Source organism: Callospermophilus lateralis, chromosome 12 (assembly GCF_048772815.1).
Source record: "Callospermophilus lateralis isolate mCalLat2 chromosome 12, mCalLat2.hap1, whole genome shotgun sequence".
NCBI classification, from domain to species: domain Eukaryota; kingdom Metazoa; phylum Chordata; class Mammalia; order Rodentia; family Sciuridae; genus Callospermophilus; species Callospermophilus lateralis.
In genome coordinates, this window is record NC_135316.1 from 66,375,415 (window position 1) to 66,395,530 (window position 20,116).

At 32.2% G+C, this 20,116-nt stretch overlaps 1 protein-coding gene across 1 annotated transcript in view; it reads right to left on the reverse strand.

Annotated features, from left to right (window-relative positions):
* Vwa8 (von Willebrand factor A domain containing 8) overlaps positions 1–20,116 on the reverse strand; it is a 392,265-nt gene that overhangs the window by 230,192 nt on the left and 141,957 nt on the right. Inside the window, exons 15-19 of the mRNA XM_076872295.1 lie at positions 18,172–18,340; positions 16,362–16,439; positions 11,196–11,311; positions 3,893–3,999; positions 637–743 (exon numbers count right to left, since the gene is read on the reverse strand). Of these exons, the coding sequence (XP_076728410.1) occupies positions 637–743; positions 3,893–3,999; positions 11,196–11,311; positions 16,362–16,439; positions 18,172–18,340 (577 nt within the window). The remainder of the gene's footprint in view (positions 1–636; positions 744–3,892; positions 4,000–11,195; positions 11,312–16,361; positions 16,440–18,171; positions 18,341–20,116) is intronic.

A 20,116-nucleotide genomic window follows, 5' to 3' on the forward strand; every position in this document is an offset into this window, starting at 1 on the left:
TGAATTACTGAAATGATTTCACTAAGAAGAAAATAAAGAGAATGAGAAGTTCTGTTTGTTTTTAATTTAATAATGGGTTTACTTTATCAACCTGAAGTACAGCCATACAATATTTGTTTATGTGTGCATATAAAATTTATAACCCTAATGATAACAGCAACTCCTCCAATTTTCAAGTACCTTTGGAAGGGGGAGCATGGGAGGAATAGATGAATTCTAGATAGGGAAGAGGGGTAGGAGGGAAAGGCAGGGGGCAGGGGATTAGCAAGGATGGTGAAATGTGTGATAGACATCACGTATGAAGACAAGAATTGGTGTCAACATACTTTATATACAACCAGAAATGTGAAACATTGTGCTGTATAAGTGTAATAAGAATTGTAATGCATTCCGCTGTCATTTATTTTTTTAAAAAATCAATTAAAAAAAAAAAGAAAACAAAATCTCACCAGAGGAGAAAAAAAAAGAATTTTAAAGTTTTTAATACTTTAATAAAAGATGTTTCAACACGTCATATTGCATCATCTACATTTAATTTAGAAAATTACATATATAATTAAACATAAGTATCATTTCTCAGAGCTAATTACCACAATAAGTGGTTATTTATGTAAGTAAATAAAGTGATGCTCTTACCTGAATGTTGTTATAGAAAAGAACATCAGGCACTTTCATTTTCTCATGGGTATTATATATTGGTGCACTAATAGTACCAATCCTCAGTGATCCAGATACCACTTCACCTGAATGTTTTACACAAGACAGAGAATTAGTCATAACTACATCCTACAAATAATATCCAAAGATGATAAGTCCATCCAACATAAAATGTAGGATAGCTTCTGTAACACCTTGAGCTCTTCAGGGATTTTAATTTAACATCTAAAGAAATAAGCTTGAAGATGGTAATTAAACACTACAGTTCTATATACAGCTTATAATGTTCTAAAATGTAATAATTTTAAAGCAATAAATTTAGCAAATAGTATATAGATAAAATTGAGAAATAAAAAAAAAAACCCAGAACATAGCCAAGCCACATTCATAAATTTATCTGGTCAGGATTATAATATACACATAAGCCAAGTACACATTCAAAAGCTTTCAAGTACCCTGAATATCATCTTTAGGAAGCACCTAATGAAAAACTCCACAAGAAAATCCCTGAGAGGTCTAGTAAAAAATACAGATGAACCAAACCCTTGGACCTCTTGAACTATTATTTTCAGAAATAGTTCAGAAGATCTATATTTTCAAATAAATATCCAGGTGATTCTGATAGAATAGTATCAGAAATATTCTCATTTGAAGTAGGAACTGGGAACCTTTGCCATACAGTTATTCAGTAATAACTTTTATTGTATTGTTCTCTTTTTGCTTTAAAGAGATCTTTAAATACAGGAATTTAATAATAATAAATTTCTTGAAGTCAGGAACCTATCTTATATATTCCCTGTAGTAATCAGATATTCAAGCTCATTGACATTTTCCAATAATAACAATAGCATTCATACTAATAGTGTTATAATATTAATGATCACAATAATAAAAGCTGTCATTTATTAAGGACCTTTTCATGTGCCAGATCACATACTATGAGATTTATATTTTTCCTTATATAATTTCAAGTAACTTAACAATGAGACGAGAATTATGAGGAAACCAAGAACATAATTTAAATAATTTATTTAAAATCACCTAGCTAGTAAAAGTGGAGCTTAAAATAGAACTTAAACTAATCTGACATTCTTTCTATCAAATCAAGTATTTTTAATCCTTTGACTCCTAGTAATATTCCATCCTATGAAAATAACCCAGCAAGCAGATACACAATTACAGTGCCTTAAGTAATCCACCTATCTTTTGTTTTCCTACTTCAAATAAGAATATTTCAAATTGTTTATCTTTTAAAATGCTATTTTCAATATGTTAAGGCATATTTTAAGACAATATGGGGGAAAGCACTTGCTTCTGTAGAGTACTCTGAACAATTTTAAACTAAAAATAATTACACTGTCACATGTTTAAGTACCACTGGGTACTACACATTTGCCAGAGCACAACAGATCTTTACCATTTTCCTTTTTCAAAAGTTCTACAGGGAAGGAAAGCCAAGAGCCATCACACTAAATATTTAGTATTTATTTACTACCACCAGACCTTGAAATAGACCCAATATAAAACTATAAAGGGACAGAGCCAGAATATGGCAGTGAATCAACTCTGATACTTGTATGCTGAGATGACACTTGTAATTTCAGGTTCAAACAGCATCTGATAGCATCTACAATTTAGTTTGTGGAACATGTCCTTTAGCTTTAGGACAATTGAATTTACACAATCAATGTTGATAAGTAGAAAGGGGATATGAACTCAGAGAATGATGTTGCTAGTACATTTCTGGGAGAAAGCTGGCTAGCTATCTTGTAAGTAATTTCACAGGATGACATTATTTTGGTAAATTTATCACGTTCCTCAAAATCTAGTAGGCTCAAACTTAATTTTATAATCAGAACTGAGGGTAAATCTAACTTTCAGGAGAATATTAAACACATTCTGACTAAGAAAATAAAATTGCAAAATATTACATCACAATGGAAACTGCAACTTTCATATCAACTATATACACTGTTTGCCATAAAAGCTTATTATTTGGAGTGGGACCTGCATGGAAAGCCATGTTCTCAAGAAGGTTGTTTGGTGCATGGACTCTAACAAGGAAAGTAAATTAATGAATTCTCTATAGGACAGATGATTTTTAAAATGAATGGTATTAGTCAATTTGAAAAGTCACATCACTTAGGTCCCTTATATTCTACAAGAGGGTCACTGCTAACAAGGGCCTGTCTGAAATGACAGTCTTTCTTTGGATATATCAGTAGATTCAATCAAATAACACTCTGAATCTTCAAGGCCCAGAGTTATTCTGTCTCTTTTGAGTTGACTCTGAATTTCTATTCAGATCTATCAGTATATTAAATTTATAATCTGACTCGAAAAATGTCATCTAATTTTCTTAATACCAAATTCTTGGTTCAGGGTAACCTCCATTATTTAAAAAAAAAAGTCTACTACAAAGAGAATCACAGTAGTCTATTTTAGAAAATGGTCATACATTAAATGTTTTGATAAAACAGTTAATTACAGGGGCTGGGGTTGTGGCTCAGCAGTAGAGTGCTCATTTAGCACGGATGAGGACCTAGGTTGGATCCTCAGCACCACATAAAAATAAATAAATAAAATCAAGGTACTGTGTCCAACTACAATGAAAAAATTAAAAATAAATTTTAAAAAACAGGCAATTACATTTAAAAATGAGAAAACTTTCGCTGTGCTCTAACTGAAGAATAGCAAACTTTTATGAATAATTCTCCTCAAAATTCAAATTTATACTTATGGCTACTCAGAAAAAAAAAGCAGCACAAACAACAGGTGGAAATGGAAGGAGTACGAAGGCATAAGATGTTATTCTGAATATTAGTTTAGTCTGAATCAAGCTAAAAAAGTTGCCTAAACATGTCCCATAGTGGTCTTTAATATTTAAATGTTGTGCAAAGAAAGCAGAATTTTAGATACATCATGAAACATATTTGAAAAAAAATATATTGTCAAAATTATACAAGTTAATTACAAAATGGATTCTCAGAGCCTTTAATATGTTAGTATCAACTGTGACTCTTGAAGGCCAGGGAGAACCATCAAGAATGTACTGCAATGCAGTAAATATTCTAAGGTTTAACTTATAAATAGCATTCACATTTCTAAAAAACAGATTCTTCAACTCAGTACATAAACAAAATGCATTAAAACATTTATATTGAAATTAAAATAATAGCATCAAATGTTTGATAATTATTTTTTCACTTAAAACAAAAACAAATTAAATACTTACATTTGTAATCCTCCAGGTCTGGTTCCAGATTATCATTGGTAGTTATTTCTATTGCAGCATCTGCCAGATTTTTCTCTAAAGCTGACCTAGCAAGGCTTGGTAAGAACCTGGCAGAGAATGGGGGAATGGAATGATAAAGTCAAAGTTTTCTGTGATTCTCAAATATCTTTTTTGGAGGGTACTGAGAATTGAACTCAGGGACACTCGACCACTGAGTCACATCTCCAGCCCTATTTTGTATTTTATTTAGAGACAGGGTCTCACTGAGTTGCTTAGTGTCTTGCCATTGCTGAGGCTGGCTTTGAACTCTCAATCCTCCTGTCTCAGCCTCCTGAGCCTCTGGGATTACAGGCATGCGCCACCGCATTAGGCTTCTCAAATATCTTTAAATGCACACGGGTGCACGTGTACAAACACACACAACTTTAGTATTTACTACCTATTATGGAGATTGGTCTGGATCTATGAGATTCGAAGCCTACAAAATTTTTAGAATATATAAGTATAAAGTATATACTTTATAAAGTAAAGGATGTTTGCGGGATCTCCTTTAATAATTAAATAAAGCTCATTTGTACTTAGCCATACTCACGAACAACATATTACAGAATAAAAATTGAAATAATTTGCTTTTTAAGTGGATTTAATATACTTCATAAATATTGTTTGTTATTGGTTTATCAAATTTTTATTAAATAGATATTATAGCAATACTTTGGACTGCTCTAAGTTTACAGTCACAAATTCAAATCAATGGAGGTGAATTAGTCTTAACAAATTACTGAATGAATAATTATCAATCTTGGATCTTCCTTACATTAAAAAATATATACCTCCAGGGATAGGAATTCAACTTATTATCAAAGCACTGCCTAGCATGCATGAAGTCCTGGGTGTGATTCCCAGTATTGCAGCATAAATAAATAAATACGAAAGTGTATCTCCATATCTATTTTATAACTGTGTTGTCAATTTGGTGAGTGACAGAGGCATTCTTCAATTATAAACATATTGTGAGCAATTATAAACATATCATGTGCTGGGAACATGAAACATAGATTCCCACCCACACAAATAAAGTTATACTAGTTTGGTCCCAAGTGAGCCCACAGAAATAATCTTTAATCCATGATTATCTGTACCATACTTTTATAAACTAACCACTAGTAAATACAGTGTTTCAAATAAATACACTAAGAACATACTACTTATAATTTAGATCTTACACAGCTCTAAAACTTTGACAATGGTTCCAACATGTTTGAGAATAATTTTAATAATGGAGTGGTATGTGCCAGAGGCAACAGATTTCCATAAAGGGATTGTTATAGAATAATCCCTGTCCTTATAGCATTCCAATCCTAGATTTTAGCTACTGTTTCATTTTGGTCCTAGGCAATGTAAGGGAATTCATAGACCTCTGTGCCAATAGTTCATCAGTTCAGCATGAAGTCAGACTTACCTGTTACAATGCTGACCTTTTATCATAACTCTTAGATCATTTGCCTTTTTCAAAACCATGTGCTCATTTTAACTCCCAGACCCAATAACTGAGCTTTTGTTCTATTTTTTGAGCCCTGGTCCTAGTACCCCATCAATCTTCCTTTCACCATTCTCCCAGACTTAGATGGTAGTAGTGACTGTATCTGTGCACCCTGTGGTTGCATCTCCATTACTTCCTATCAGACCACCTCAATTGGCACTGCCCACTTACAAACTAGACTTGTTTGCTATTTCCAGTCATCCCTGACATCACCGTGGTCTGTCAACACATCCTCAAATTGACCATGAATTGGAAACTTTCTAGATTGCCTGGAAAGCCAGTGGAGTCTAGCAAATATGGGAGGAGAGGTATAAATAAGAGTGAGGAAAAAAACAGAGGCTCAGTGTATTCAAGCAGTCTTACTTAGAAGGTGTAACAAATTAATTTATTTGTTATTAAATTTATAATTTTAATTCTTAAATTTACAAATAGTAACTTAAGATAACATGATTTATCCTACTTACAAATATAGTTTGAAATAGTTAAACAGAAAATTATTAATGCAGGTTTAAATGTTTAAAGATATTTAATTTAGCCAAGTTTTATAAATGGAACCAAACATTTTCTAAAGGCCCTTAAAAATGATTAAGATCTCTTAGTTAGATGAATGAACAGAAAACCACAAAAGACTTAGAATTTTTAAAATTATAGCCTTAAAAAATTGAATCAGCTTTTAAAGCCAAAAATAAATTCTAAACAGTCTCCTAAAGTAAATATTTAAGAAATAAAATTACAAGAAAATAAGCATAATTTTAATAAATTTAATGTTCAATAATTTTAGGTTAGGTAGTTTATTTACCTTTTTGTCTGCTTAATAAAATACCTTATGAATATAAATTAGGTTAATTTTTGTTTTAAAAATTTCAACAAAATTCAATTCTGTTTCACTGCCTCAAAATGAAATGAAGTCACTGAAGAATACAAAAACCGAAACAAACAAACAAACAAAAAGACCCCCACACTTTATCACCAATAATTTTTTGGTACATTCCTGACATTATGCTATCCTTGGGAGAAGGTTAGTACAAAGACTTCTAACTGTAGCTTTGCTAAAGTCAACAGATGACGCAAAAAACAAGATAAACTGTCATTTCTATTTCCAAAAGGTCATAAGGTGAGAAGAAAATGGAGTTTTATTGTGGTCAGCTGTTAACACCAGAAAAATTAGCTACTTCATGCAGTGAAGTACTTACAAGAACAAAAAGTAAACATTTTTAAACTCTGAAATATTTTAGTAGTTCAGAAAATTGCAGAGATATTACAGAAAATGTTTTTACAAGTATAAAAAGGTAGCTGATTTTCATTTGAAATTTCATTTCCCTCATTAGTAATGAGGTTGAATATCCTTTCATATGTTTATTAGCTATTTGAATTACTCCTTCTTCTCATGAATGCCTATTCATCCTTTGCCCATTCAGGGTTGATTTTCTTTCCTTAATATTTGTAGTCCCTTGAATACCAATATTTTCTTGACTATAAATCTTGTAAAACATCTTTTCCTAGTTTATTCTAATAGTCTATTTGTCTTCCCTTACACGAATACAAAATAAATATGAAGAATACGGTTTAACAATGGATGTTATTATCTGATAGAGTAAGTATACCCTGCTCAAACTTCGAAATTAACTACACTGTTTTTGGAATTTGATTCTTACATGTCAACTTTGGGATCAAAGCTTTCAAATGCACTATAACCTTGTGGGATTTTCATTAAATTATATCTGTATTTCAGTTCTGGGGGAAACAGTTTTAAACTAATGAATCCTTCCTTTCATGTAGGTACTTTTCTCCATAGAAGCATTACATGCTCAATGACTAGATTTATTCATAGGTGCTAGAGTACAGGAATGTTACTGAGTACAGTACATAAGTAGCCTCACTAAACTTTATTTGTTCAAATAATTTACATGTATTATCTTTGGATTTTTTTGTGTAGTCAATGATATAATCCTGGGCAAATGCACATACTAAAAATATAGAAAGATGATATTCTTGCTCTGTTTCTAATTCTAAAGAAAACATGCCAAGTGTTTTGCCAAAAGAATCAACTATAAATTTCTGGTACAAATTCTTTATCAGATTAAAGACTTTCCCAACTATTCATGATTTACTAAAAATAAGCCTGGTTTACTAAGTGATGTTTGGTTTTGCTTTGGTTTCATTTTGGATTTGGCTATTTGAGTTTATGAAATACTTTTTTCTTTATCAAAATAGTATCTTTTCTCAATAATATGTTTTAACAGTGAAGTAAGAATAGAATTTTGGACCTTCTTCCCATTCTTGAGATAATTCTGAATTTTTCATAAGTTTTAGAAGTGTACATTTTAGATAAATCAAAAACAGGTACATTTTAATAATAGCGAAGTGAAAAGAGAAAACCTCAGAAATAACATCAATCTTTTTGCTATAACTGAAAATTTTTGTCCCTTCTAAAATTCACATGTCAATACCCTAAACTCCAACAGTGAATTTGTGCTAACTTCTAGCTGGGAACACCTGTAATCCAAAGCTACTTGGGAGGCTCAAGTAGGAATACAGCCTGGCAATACAGTAAGACCCTGTCTCAAAATTTAAAATAAAAATGGCTGGGGATGACATGCTCAGTGGCAGAACACCCATGGATTCAAACTCCTCCCCCACCACCCAGTGCAGGAGGAAAGAAGGAAGGAAGGGAGGAGGAAGGAAGAAATTGTTTAACTTTAAACATTATCTCATGTTTATTTTTTATGCTGATTTTTTCTTTCATTTCTACCTATATTGTATTAATATCAGTTTTTCTCCGTTTGTTCATTCTAATCCCATAAGATCTATTTCCATACTTTTTTGTGGTCACCCAAAATTTATGCTTGCATACTTGAATTACCAACTACCAAGTGATTTGATACTTCTATTCTCTTCCTAAAAAATAGAACTAAGGGCTGGGGTTGTGGCTTAGCAGGAGTGTGCTCGCCTAGTACATCGAAAGGGTCTGGGTTCAATCCTCAGCACCACATAAAAATAAACAAATAAAGTAAAGATATTTTTAAAAAAAGAAAATAGAACTAAGATATTCATCTTTTTCCAGTTTCCATAGTCTCTTGTTTACTATTGGTTTCACCTTGTTGTTAAAAATTTCCCTATATTATTAATATTCATTTTTATTTCTTTATTTTTCAAAATACATTTAAATTTCCCATAAAAAAATTCCCTATATTATTAGTATTCATTTTTATTTCTTTACTTTTGATAATACATTTAAATTTCCCATAAAAAATGTCCCTATATTATTAGTATTCATTTTTATTTCTTTACTTTTCATAATACATTTAAATTTCCCATAAAAAATTTCCCTATATTATTAGTATTCATTTTTATTTCTTTACTTTTCATAATACATTTAAATTTCCCATATATTTACCTATTTCTTTCCTCAATATTCTTTTTAAAAATTTGTTCTTTTTAGTTTTACATGACAATAGAAAGTATTTTGACATATCATATGTACATGAAATACAACTTCCCATTTTTGTAGTTGTACATGAAGTGGAGTTACACTGAACGTATATTCATTTGTGAACATAGGAAAGTTATGTCCAATTCAAATCTACTGTGTATTTCCATTTTTCAGCCAATACGAATAATATTGCTAGGAACATATATGTACAAGTTTTTGTATGGACATTTTAAAATTTCTCTTGGCTAAAAATCCAGGAACAGAATTGCTAGGTCCCATGGCAACCTCAAGCTTATTTCATTTCTTATACCTGAATTGTGATATTTTCTTCCTTTCAAGTTTAAATAAGAAAAAATTATTATTTTTTATTATATTCTTTCACAATTTCTAATTTGGCAGAGTGAACAGAGAATATTTACCTCAGTTTATCTTGCTTATGTTTTTCAATGGCTTCTACACTCTTTAATTCAACATGTTTTAAAAATATTAGTATTTTAAAAGAGATCCTTTAAGTTTTCTGTCTCATATAAAAGGAAAAATATGGAATCACTCTGAAATTACTTCTTTTAATGTTCTCAAATATCTATCCAAATAACACATCTGATGAAAATCAATTCCTTAATTCTTTCTCACCTTTATTAAAAATTTTCTCACATTTTCTATGTAGACTGTATGACTATTAGTAATAAGTTAAATTTTGCCAGTTATCAACATCCTCAGATGCTTTATTTTATTTATTTATTTTTGACAGTACTGGAAATTGAACTCAGAGATTTGTGTACGCTAGACTCAAAGCTCTACCACTGAGCTATATTCAGCTCTCTCAGATGCTTTAAGATAATTGATATTAGTTCTCCAAATTTTGATCACTGTTGTTTATTTACTAAACCAGTTTTCATTACTGGATTTACTCTTGTATTTTTTTAAATAAAGAAAACCGAAAGTTGATTTGATTGCCCACCTATATCTTACAGGTCATAGAATTTTGGAGGTGTGGCTAGTTCATTCTAACATATTCATACTACTGTTTTTCCTTGAGCTTCAAAGTTGTTTACACTGCTTAGTACTCAGTGTCAACCTCTATTATCTCATATTTATAACAAATCCTATCTAAGACAAAATATTGTTTAGGTAATTACACTATCTATATTTTCTTCAGTTTATAACTCAAAAATAGGTGACTGAAGACTTTTTTCAAATTTTCGTTGGAAATCTCATATTCTAGTTAAAGGAAAGGAGTCATTTTTGTTATGTCTCAAAAAATTACTCTAAAGTCACTGGAGAGTCTCAGTTTAGCTGGATACACCACAGGAAAAACAAATTCAAGTTGCAACATTAAGGAGTTTAATTTAACTAAAAGAAAAATTGTCTATTACATTAAAGAGTTACAAAGGACCATTTCATATTATCCTAAGCCATAAATAGATTGATTCTCTTTTAATTCCTCTAATCAAGGAATAATGGACAATATGCATAACTATCATAAAAATCACAGGAATAGAATTTGAAGGATGAAAATATTAGAACATATGAAAAGGGTCTAAAAGAACACTCTGGGCCTACTGGGATTGGTGTTTTGTTTTTTTTTTAATTTTATGTGTGAACTATGTGCACTGGAGCTATAACAGGTCTGGCACTGTGCGCTGATTGGGCTATAAGTGTTCCTTTCCTCTGTTCTGCCTGTGATCCCACACAGCACCTGAGATGGGTGTGATTTGCCAAGATGTCAATCAATCTGCTGACCACAAGACATCACAAAGCAAGGCTCCACCTTTGAAATATTATCCCCTGCTTTATATTGTTGTATACAAAGTATATATATTCACACCATTCATGTCTTCATATTCATATCTGTAAAATACTTCTTAAAATTGTTTAAAATTTGGTGCTGGGGTTGTGGTTCACTGGTGGAACACTCACCTAGCACGTGCAAGGCCCTGGGTTTGATCCTCAGCACCACATTAAAATAAAGGTATTTTGTTCAACTACTACTAAAAAACAAATATAAAAAATTGTTTAAAATTTTGTATTATTATTATTATTTTGTTTTATTTTTTGGTGCTAGGAATTAAAACCAGGGCTTCATAACTGCTAAGCTTATACTCTACCACTGAGCTACACCCCCAGTCTTGTAATTGTTTTCATGCCAAATAACATAATATATTATACTAAGTAAATTCTAATGACTGATGACTAGGCTGAAATATTCATATATTCAGACCAATACTTTTTATGAACCTGTGAATGTAGACTATCAATTAAATTTATGTTGTGTTTTAGCAAAGATCCAAAGACTTGAAGTCAGTGTGAAAGAAGAGTATGGTTACCTGGAAAGACAAGCTTTTGTAATAGCATTGTGAAGATTTTCATTTGGATACTGTGACAACCGACGAGATATCCGCAACAATTGTCGAGTAGAAAGTGATGCTGCCAAGGACTGTGCCTATCAAAAAGGTAAGGAAAGTCTGTTAAGAGACCTGCTTCAACTTATTAAATAACCTTTAAATGGTTATCACAGCAGAATTCATTACTCCTGAAGGATAAGGTCCAGTTTAAATTAAATATGCACTGTTAATGAATTACAAATAAAAATAAACACATCAACTTGCATTTTAAATATCTGTAAAGGCAATTTTTTCAATATAAAAAGTATCAATTCAATTCAAGTTATTTAATTGTGCTAAGTGCTATATTCACATATTGGGGTAGAGGAGAGTGAATAGGTGAAGGGTATTATACAACACAGGTCATACCTGTCTTAAAAATAATTCCTATGTACAAATGACTATTTGTTTCTCTTTTTTTCCCCCTAATTTGTTAAGGTATTCTAAAAATTCCTAGAACTTTAAGGAAATCTCTTGTTTCTGAACCAGAGAAAAGGAGTTGTGGAATATTTTAGGGTGCTGACCACAGATGTGTAAATCAGTTTGTTGTCTTGTGTGGCAGCTTGATGTTTGAAATCCTTCCCCTCTACTGTCAGAATAATTTCTTTTTCTTTTTGTACTTTCTCAGATTCCACTCACAGAGTTGCTCCTGTTGAACCTAGGACATGGTAAGTGCTCAATAAACATTTGCTGACTTGAACTTGAAATTCTCTTGGCAGATACCATAATATCATGATAAAGTTTATAGGCTTTAAGTTTGATAAATCAGACTCTTCATTAACTGTATGAACTTCACCAAATTATTTAACCTTTCCAAGCCTCAGTTTCCTCATTTTTGAAATGGCAATGATAATACACTTACCTTTAAGGTTGTTTTGAGAATTACATTAGAAAAAGATTTTGAAGCATTTAGTACAGGTCGGAAAAATATGAGTGCTCAACAGGTGGCAGAGATCATTAAAATAGTTACCCTCTTCACAATGAAAAAAATCAGATAGATGAAAGGGATGAGACATTACCATAATTTTAATGAGCCAGATTGTTAATGGCCTAATTCTCAACTCAGATCAGCAATGTTAGGAAAACAGTGATTTCCACTGAAAACCAGAGAAGGATTTTTGAAGCAACTGGACCTTTGGGAGGGCACACCAAAGACAAGAGTGAAATGTAGTAGGTGACAGGAGCACTAACATGGCTCAAAGGGCCTAATAAAGGAGATTCTATAAAATTAACAAAGGTTCAAAATAGATAAGGGAAGAACACCAAAGACACATTTCACATTCATTTTCTTGTTCAAAGTTTTCACCTAAGGTCATCTCTGTAAGTCCCAAAGAAGAAAAATTTATTGACTATTTCCTTCCTCACGAACTTCAGCTTCATAAGATATTGATCTACTGTTATTAGTACATATCCTCTATTAAACAACATGTTCTAAATTTCAAAGAACTCAGTCACAAGCAAACATTTGGTGCATCCTTGTTTTCAATAAATTTGCATTTTAGACATAGAGACAATATTTAAAGATAAGAAACCATAAATTTCAATTCCAAATAGCATGTAATTTAATGCTAAAATAAGTGGAACAGTTGACAACCGCTACAGTGGCTTAAAATGTTCCAGTAGGCAGGAGAACTGCTACAAACAAAGGCATGAAAGCAAATGGAACACAAATTCATGTAAGCTGTGAGGACATCAGCACAGCTCTACTATAGAGCCCTGCTGAAAGGCTTGTTCTCAAATATCAAAGACACTCTGAGGAGTTTGACCTTATTCCTAAACGAAAGGGATCTTTGTGCAAAGAAGTACCTTGATTTTAGAATCAAATTATCTGGCTTAATTCCCGACTTAAATCAGCAGCCACATGTAAAGTAGTTGAAGGACAGAGAGACTACAATCAGGAAACAGAAAGTTACTTCTTAATCTGCCTATGAAAAGATAAAATCCTATAGTCTAATTATGGCAGCAAACATGAAGAGAAAGGATGCAACAAGTATCTCAAAGGACTTTCCAACTGAGAGGAACTAAGGATAAGATTCAGCCAGTATGGCTGAAAGTATCAGAGGCTAGAAATAACTTAGAAATCCCCATCCTTAATATCTAGCATGATGAAATTTTCCTATTTTAATCAAGAAAAAAGTTTAAACTCCCAATAGAGGCTTCTGATGACAAGAGTCTTATTAAACCCTCAGGTAACTTTCTAGGATATAACATTTTAATCTCATTCTAAGCATAACACTGAGTTCAGACTTCACATTTAATTCTAGTGATCAGTGAGGATTTCTCATGAATTTGAAGAATAACAACTCCTTCAGTTGATGGAACCAAAATGTTTTGCAATAATATACAGTGTTGAAAAAAATCAGAACTAAGCTATCTGTTGAGCCATATACGTGTTGAATAGAGAGTATAGTAATTTCTGTTCTCATATTTTTGATTAAAAATTGAGAGTATACTTTAATTTAAAATTCCTAATGTATTTAACATTCATAATATCAAATTTCTAACTACAGTTTTATCTGTAGAAAATAGGATGAGAATGAGAAGCATTAGTTACCATGATTATGCAATTTAAAAGCACACCAAAAAGGGTTTTATATATTAACATGATTATTAGTACCCAGCTTAAAAAAATAAAAGATCTTATCAGAAATTATTAAAATAACCTTTCTTTCTCCTAAAGAATTATTTCTTTCCTAAAACTTAACAGTTGAGATCACAAGTCAAGAGAAAAATGTAGGGGTGATCAGCTAATAAGTAATTACTTAACAAATTCATTGATTCATTCATTCATCAAAGATTTAAGTGTCTACTATGTACCAGGTACCAACCAGCCTGGAAATAAGAATAAAAGAATAAACAAGACCCAGACTCAAAAAGTTCAAATATTAATTGGGGATATAAAAATAGTTTAATACAATGGCAATGTCTCATTATGAGAAGTATACACCAAGTATCATGAAAGCAGATGAGAGACAGAAGTTACTTCTGCCTAGGGAGGATGAGAGACCTGACAGAATAGAGAATCTGAGGGACAAGTGGATGGGAAGAAAGCATATTTCAGACATAATACAGAGCAGAGTAGTGGTAGAGTCAAAAAAAAAAAAAAACAAAAAAACAAAAAATAGGAAGAAGCCATTTGTGAACAGAGCTGAGGGGGCTTCAAAAGAGGTTATAGGAAATGAGACTGGGAAAAAGGGGTTGTCTTTAATCTGTGGACAAAGAGAATGAATCTCCTAATAGTTTTAAAGAAAGGGAAGAACTCCATAAATGGATTGAGAAAGTTCATTCCAAGGACAATAAAGAAGACTCATTCATTCATTTATGTAACAGATACCTGTTGAGTACCTACTGTGCTGCAGGCAAAGTTCCAGATTCTGGAAATACCACAGAGAATAAAACAAACAAAAGCCAATGCTGCTGTGAATAAAAATCGAAGTGAGGGAAAACAGAGAACAAAAAATATGTGACTAAAACATGTGTATTGTGTCCAAAGGTCATATAAGTCCTCTGAAAAACCTTAAGGTAGACAGAGAGATAGGAATAAAATAGAGAAGAAATTTAAGAAAGCTTTACTTAAAAAGTAACACCTGAGAGAATATGACATTTAAAAAGTAACACCTGAGAGAATCTGAAAGGTGTGAAGGAGTAAATGTGCAGCCAACCGGGAAAGAGACACATGGGCAGAGAAAATGTCAAGTAGCAAAGGCCTCGAGGCAGGTACTACTGTGTTCATGGAATAGCAAAGAGATCAATACAGCTAGCTGAAGAATGAGTAGGGGGGAAAGAAGTTGGAGATGAGGCCCTAGATGTTAAATAACAGGAAACATGTGACATCTAGAAAATGGTCCAGGGTCCCCCAACCCTAAGCCCTTCCACACATAATCTCTGGAATATGTTAAAGTCACTTTTTATGACAGTTTTCTTTGCAGACAGGATAGGATTTTGAAATAAGGAGATAATTATTTGAGTGAGCCCTAAATGAAATCTTATGTAAGAGGGAAACAGAGGGAAATTTGGCACAAATACACAGACAAGGTGACAAAAAATGGAGGCAGAACTGACATGATGAGATCACAAGTCAAGGGGTGCTGGAAGCCAACAAAACCCAGAAGAAGCAAGGAAGATATTCTCCCAGGGAGCTTCCCAGGGTACAGCTCATTGATGCTTTGATTTTGGATGACACTGATTTTTAAATTTTGTTGTCCACCAGACAAATTTCTGTTCTCTTAAGCCACCAACTTATGATAATTTGTTATAACAGCTATAGGAAACTAACAGACAACCCCTTGATGAATGAATTGTTGGTAAAGAGAGCAGTAGAGAGGAAATAACAATATCCCAGGAGAAAGACTATGAAATCTGATATGAAACAATTATTGACAATAGATCAAAGAAGAGATATGACATTTAAAGATGCTAAATTGGTGAAATTTACTTTCCTATTAAAAGAAGACATAAGAAATGCAAGGAATTAAAAATGTCAAGCTTTCTAACTTGGGTAATTTGGTAGATAATTAAAGGAAATTAAATTGGGAACACAATTTCAAGGGGAAAGATAGCTTAGTTGTACTAGATAATTTATAGTAATCTCAAAGTTATCTAGTTGAAAAGTAAAGAAACTGACATTTTTAAAGCAGTTACTAAAGAGGAGATTCTTTACATAAATTTTAATGTTTAATCACTGCAACCTTCTTCTGAGATAAATGGAAATTTTGCCATTTTACAGATGAGAACATACAGTTACAGAGTTAGAAAGTGATAGGACTTTATGTTTCCAACATGCCATCCTGGGATAGAAATACAAATAGAGGGGGTTGGGTGTGGTTAGAAACAGGACACAGCTATAAGAATAGATGCTGCTGCTCAGTGAAAGATATGAAGGGAATAAAGTAGAACCCCAAGAGTCCCAAATATTCCCATAAAGTAAAAAATTATATTCTCTACATGAGCCACAAAGATCTGGAAAAAAATGTTAAAATCACTGAAATCGTAGTTAAACATATGTACAGGAGAAACCAAAGATAAAGGCTAAAAATGCCAATTTAACAACAGATTTTAAAACAACAGCATGTCAACAAGAGAACATCCTTTGGCAAAGCCCAGACTTACCGTTGGATCCCGGGTCTCTCTGAGTTTGTGTGTAAATGATAACAATTTATTCAAGGCTTCCTGAGGAATATTTGGGACCTATTTTATGAGAGAATTGAGGAAAATCAGAAAAAATAATTAGGATATCTGTTCAATTGGCCAGAAATGATAACTATTTAGCAAATAATATTAGAATTACATTTATAGAAAGTACATGATTATTAATTACATACATAGTTCATGAATCAGTATGAAGCTACTCTTCTCCATATACAATTTAATCACCAGCATAAAACAAAACAATTAATGCAATTAAAAACTGACATAGTGTAACCATTAAACGTTTTCATTTCTGGTTTTGTTAGTTTCATTGTGAATTTTAAACTCTGATTTAGGCATTTTCATTACTGAAACAAAATTGCTTTATATGTGTGTGTCTGTCTACTAAGTACGATAAGATACTATTGTGTAAAGAATGCTCAAGGTATCCTTTTTTCTCAAAAAATTTTAATCCTCATACTTGAGGGCCATAATCAATTCAGGAGAGCAGCTGCTCAAATAAAAGACATTAATTGCTTTTAACTATTATAAACCTTAATGTAACTAAATATCTAATTTAAACTCTAAGAATTTAATCAATAACTTTCAATTTTTAATTTAAAAGGAATAGAACTGATGTTACAATGATGATTGGCATAATATGACCATTTTGAAAGTACACTGCTCAGGGTGTCTTGGGTCACTTAAGTAAATGGAAGTTTTTAGAATTTTAATTCTATTCCTTACATACTTTACCTTATTTATTCTTTAAATAAATCCTATGGTGTAAGATGTAGTATTATCCCTATTTTCAGGTAAGGAAACTGTGATTGAGTAATTTATCCAAGATCTAGAAGCTAATATGTAGTAGATTTGACATTTAAGAGTCAAGTTGCTGAACCCTAAAGCCTATACCCTTGTACACAACCATGCTCACAATACCTAAAATTAACCATTTCATTCTGGTATTTCAAAGGAAATGAATCCATTTATGTAAAATGTTCATTTTTAATGATCTAAAACAGCACTCTCCAATAGAAGTTTCTATGATGATGGAAATTTTCTTTATTTGTGCTAATACAGTAGTCAACACATCCCACATAGCTACCGAGTACTTGAAAGGTGACTAAGAAACTAAGTTTAAAATTTTTTGTTTAGTGTGGCTAATGCTATCACATTGAATAGCGCAGTTCTAGAACTACAAAGTGGTAAACACAATGCTTGGTTAGGGCAAACACTTCAATAATGGATCACCCACATATCAGAAACTATCAATTGACTAGGCAGGTAAGAGTAAGATTATAGTCCTGAGGGAACTACTTAGTATTTTCTCTAAAATCTAAGGAACTAACTATATATCTGGCCTTTTCTTACAGTAGGAAGTTAAAATAGTCACTTCTGACTGAATATAAACAGAAAGGAATTGCAAAACTCTGCATAAGATAGGGGAAAGGTGGCCTCAACCTGTGGTTCTCAAAGTGTGGTCCTCAAACCAGTAGCATCAACTATCACCTGAGAACCAGTCAGAAATACAAATTGTCACATACCATCTCAAATCTACTGACTCAAAAAACAGAGATGGAGCTCAAAAATCTGTGTTTTATCGAACCCTTCAAATAATTCTGAAAAATGTTAAGAGGTTAAGAACCATTGACTTATACTATTATATGAAAATATTTGGAAATAAATGTGAAGGAAAAGACAAAATGCCCCATTCTGCCCCAGCATGTATTAGGGTACATTAGAAAGAGAACAGCTATAGACATTAGGCTATCACTGGCCTTACTCTTACCATTTCCTTAATCACTTGGATTTCTTCACTTTTGACAAGGGGTTTCATGTAATGGAAAAAGAACATGGTCAAGAATTCTGGTCCCAGCCACTGCTGTGTTGTGCTTCCAATAACAGGGGGCTCTGCCAAGGCAATGATTCTAAAGGAAGGGTGTATAGGAAAAATGGATCTAAAAAGGAAAAATAACAAGAAAACATAACCTTTCACATTAGAGATTAGGTCATGGTAATTGGAGTCTAAGCAATGATAACCCTATCATACTATTAATGTCCAAATTGTTATTCAAAGAATGAGTTTGGGAAAAAAAAAAAGTCAGGGTATCCCAAGATCCTAAGATTAAGAAAAATAACGTAATTACTAATACTAATAAATGTTGTACAATGTCTATTTACGAAACCCCAGTCCTAACACAAATCACTGCTTGTAACGTGTTGTTATGCCTTCAAAAAACTTTCCCTGAAGTCCCTTAAACTAAAATCCCATTCAGTTCATATTAATTATCTTTATCACATTTATATTAATCATACTCATTCTCTTTCTTTATTTAAAATCTCCTCAAAATCTTCTGTCTTGCAAGGAGGCCACTCTATGTCAATCAAAGAAAGACCAAAAAGCATGATTCAGGATAGGAAGACTTTTCAAATACAAAAAATTAAAGCAGCTGAAGGGGGTTAGATTAAATTTAAACTTTAGATCAGCAAGAGAATACTTAGGTCTTAAAAAGGTAAAGAAAAATAAAAAGGAGGAAAAGGGAAGATACTGGGGAATGAAAAAGACCAAAGTAAATTGTTATATTGTGTGCATGTTATGAACATATAAACATGAATCCCACTGTTATGTATAATTATAATGCACAAAAAAATGTTTAGAAAAAAGCAAAGAGAACCAAAGCTTAACATAATCCATTCTTTTGGCATCATTATAGAAATGTTACAATTTTTAAAGTGATGTTCTTAAAAAATCTCTCTTAGGAAAATTGAGAAGGCATATAAACATTTTAGTACACATAGAAGAAAAAGATAAGACTTCCCATGGTTAGTGAAATAACTTGAGTTGGTTGTAGATGAGAGATAGGAAACCACTTATTACAATCTAAGCATGTGGGAAATATTGTCAGGTTTCATCAATTCTACTCAAAAACCCATCAGAAATATTGCTTTTAGAGGGTAATATAGTTAATGCTGAGGAAAAGTAACTAAAAAGTGAAATACTTGTCAAGATTTTCAGAAAAAAACAAAAAAAAATCAGTATATAACTATATTTCAACATTAACTATTTCACTGGTACCTGAATTAAGTAATTAGGTTGCCAGACTACTGGGAGGTAGGACATGTAAAAAGAATCAGATGAGTACTTTGAAGAGTTCAAATAAGAGGAAGTCATATCAATACAGTGGGTATGTCTACCAAGTCCTTCACTACACGATCTGTAATTTTAGAGTACGTAAATCACCTAATAATTTTAGAGAGCATAATTTTTAAACCAGAGAAAAGCAATTTTAGAAATGGCCATATAGAAGACCTGGATGGATTCATAAAAACTACCTGATATCCTTTCATTTATCTAGGTTAAAAAAAAAAAAAAAAAAAGATGTTCCAGCAGGGTCTGAGGAATGATCTGTCCCAAAAAGTTGTTCTGGGAAAACAGGGAAGGATAACAACATGGATAGTGCCTGAAAGTCCTGAGGACAGCATGGTCATTCAGGATTGCTAGTAATTAATAATATACCAGAAAATGGGCATGGGACATCCTGAGATCAGAAAGCTAAAGAGGCAAGTTATTTCATTTTCTATTTTAGCTAAGTAGTTTGTTATAATTCAGATCACTCTGCCTCGAGGCCCATCAAGATAACATCCTTGATCCTTCTGACTCCTAATAGGGACCAAAAAAAGATGGGAGACACAAAGCCTGGTTTGGATGCACAAAATTAAAGCTGTAGATGTAG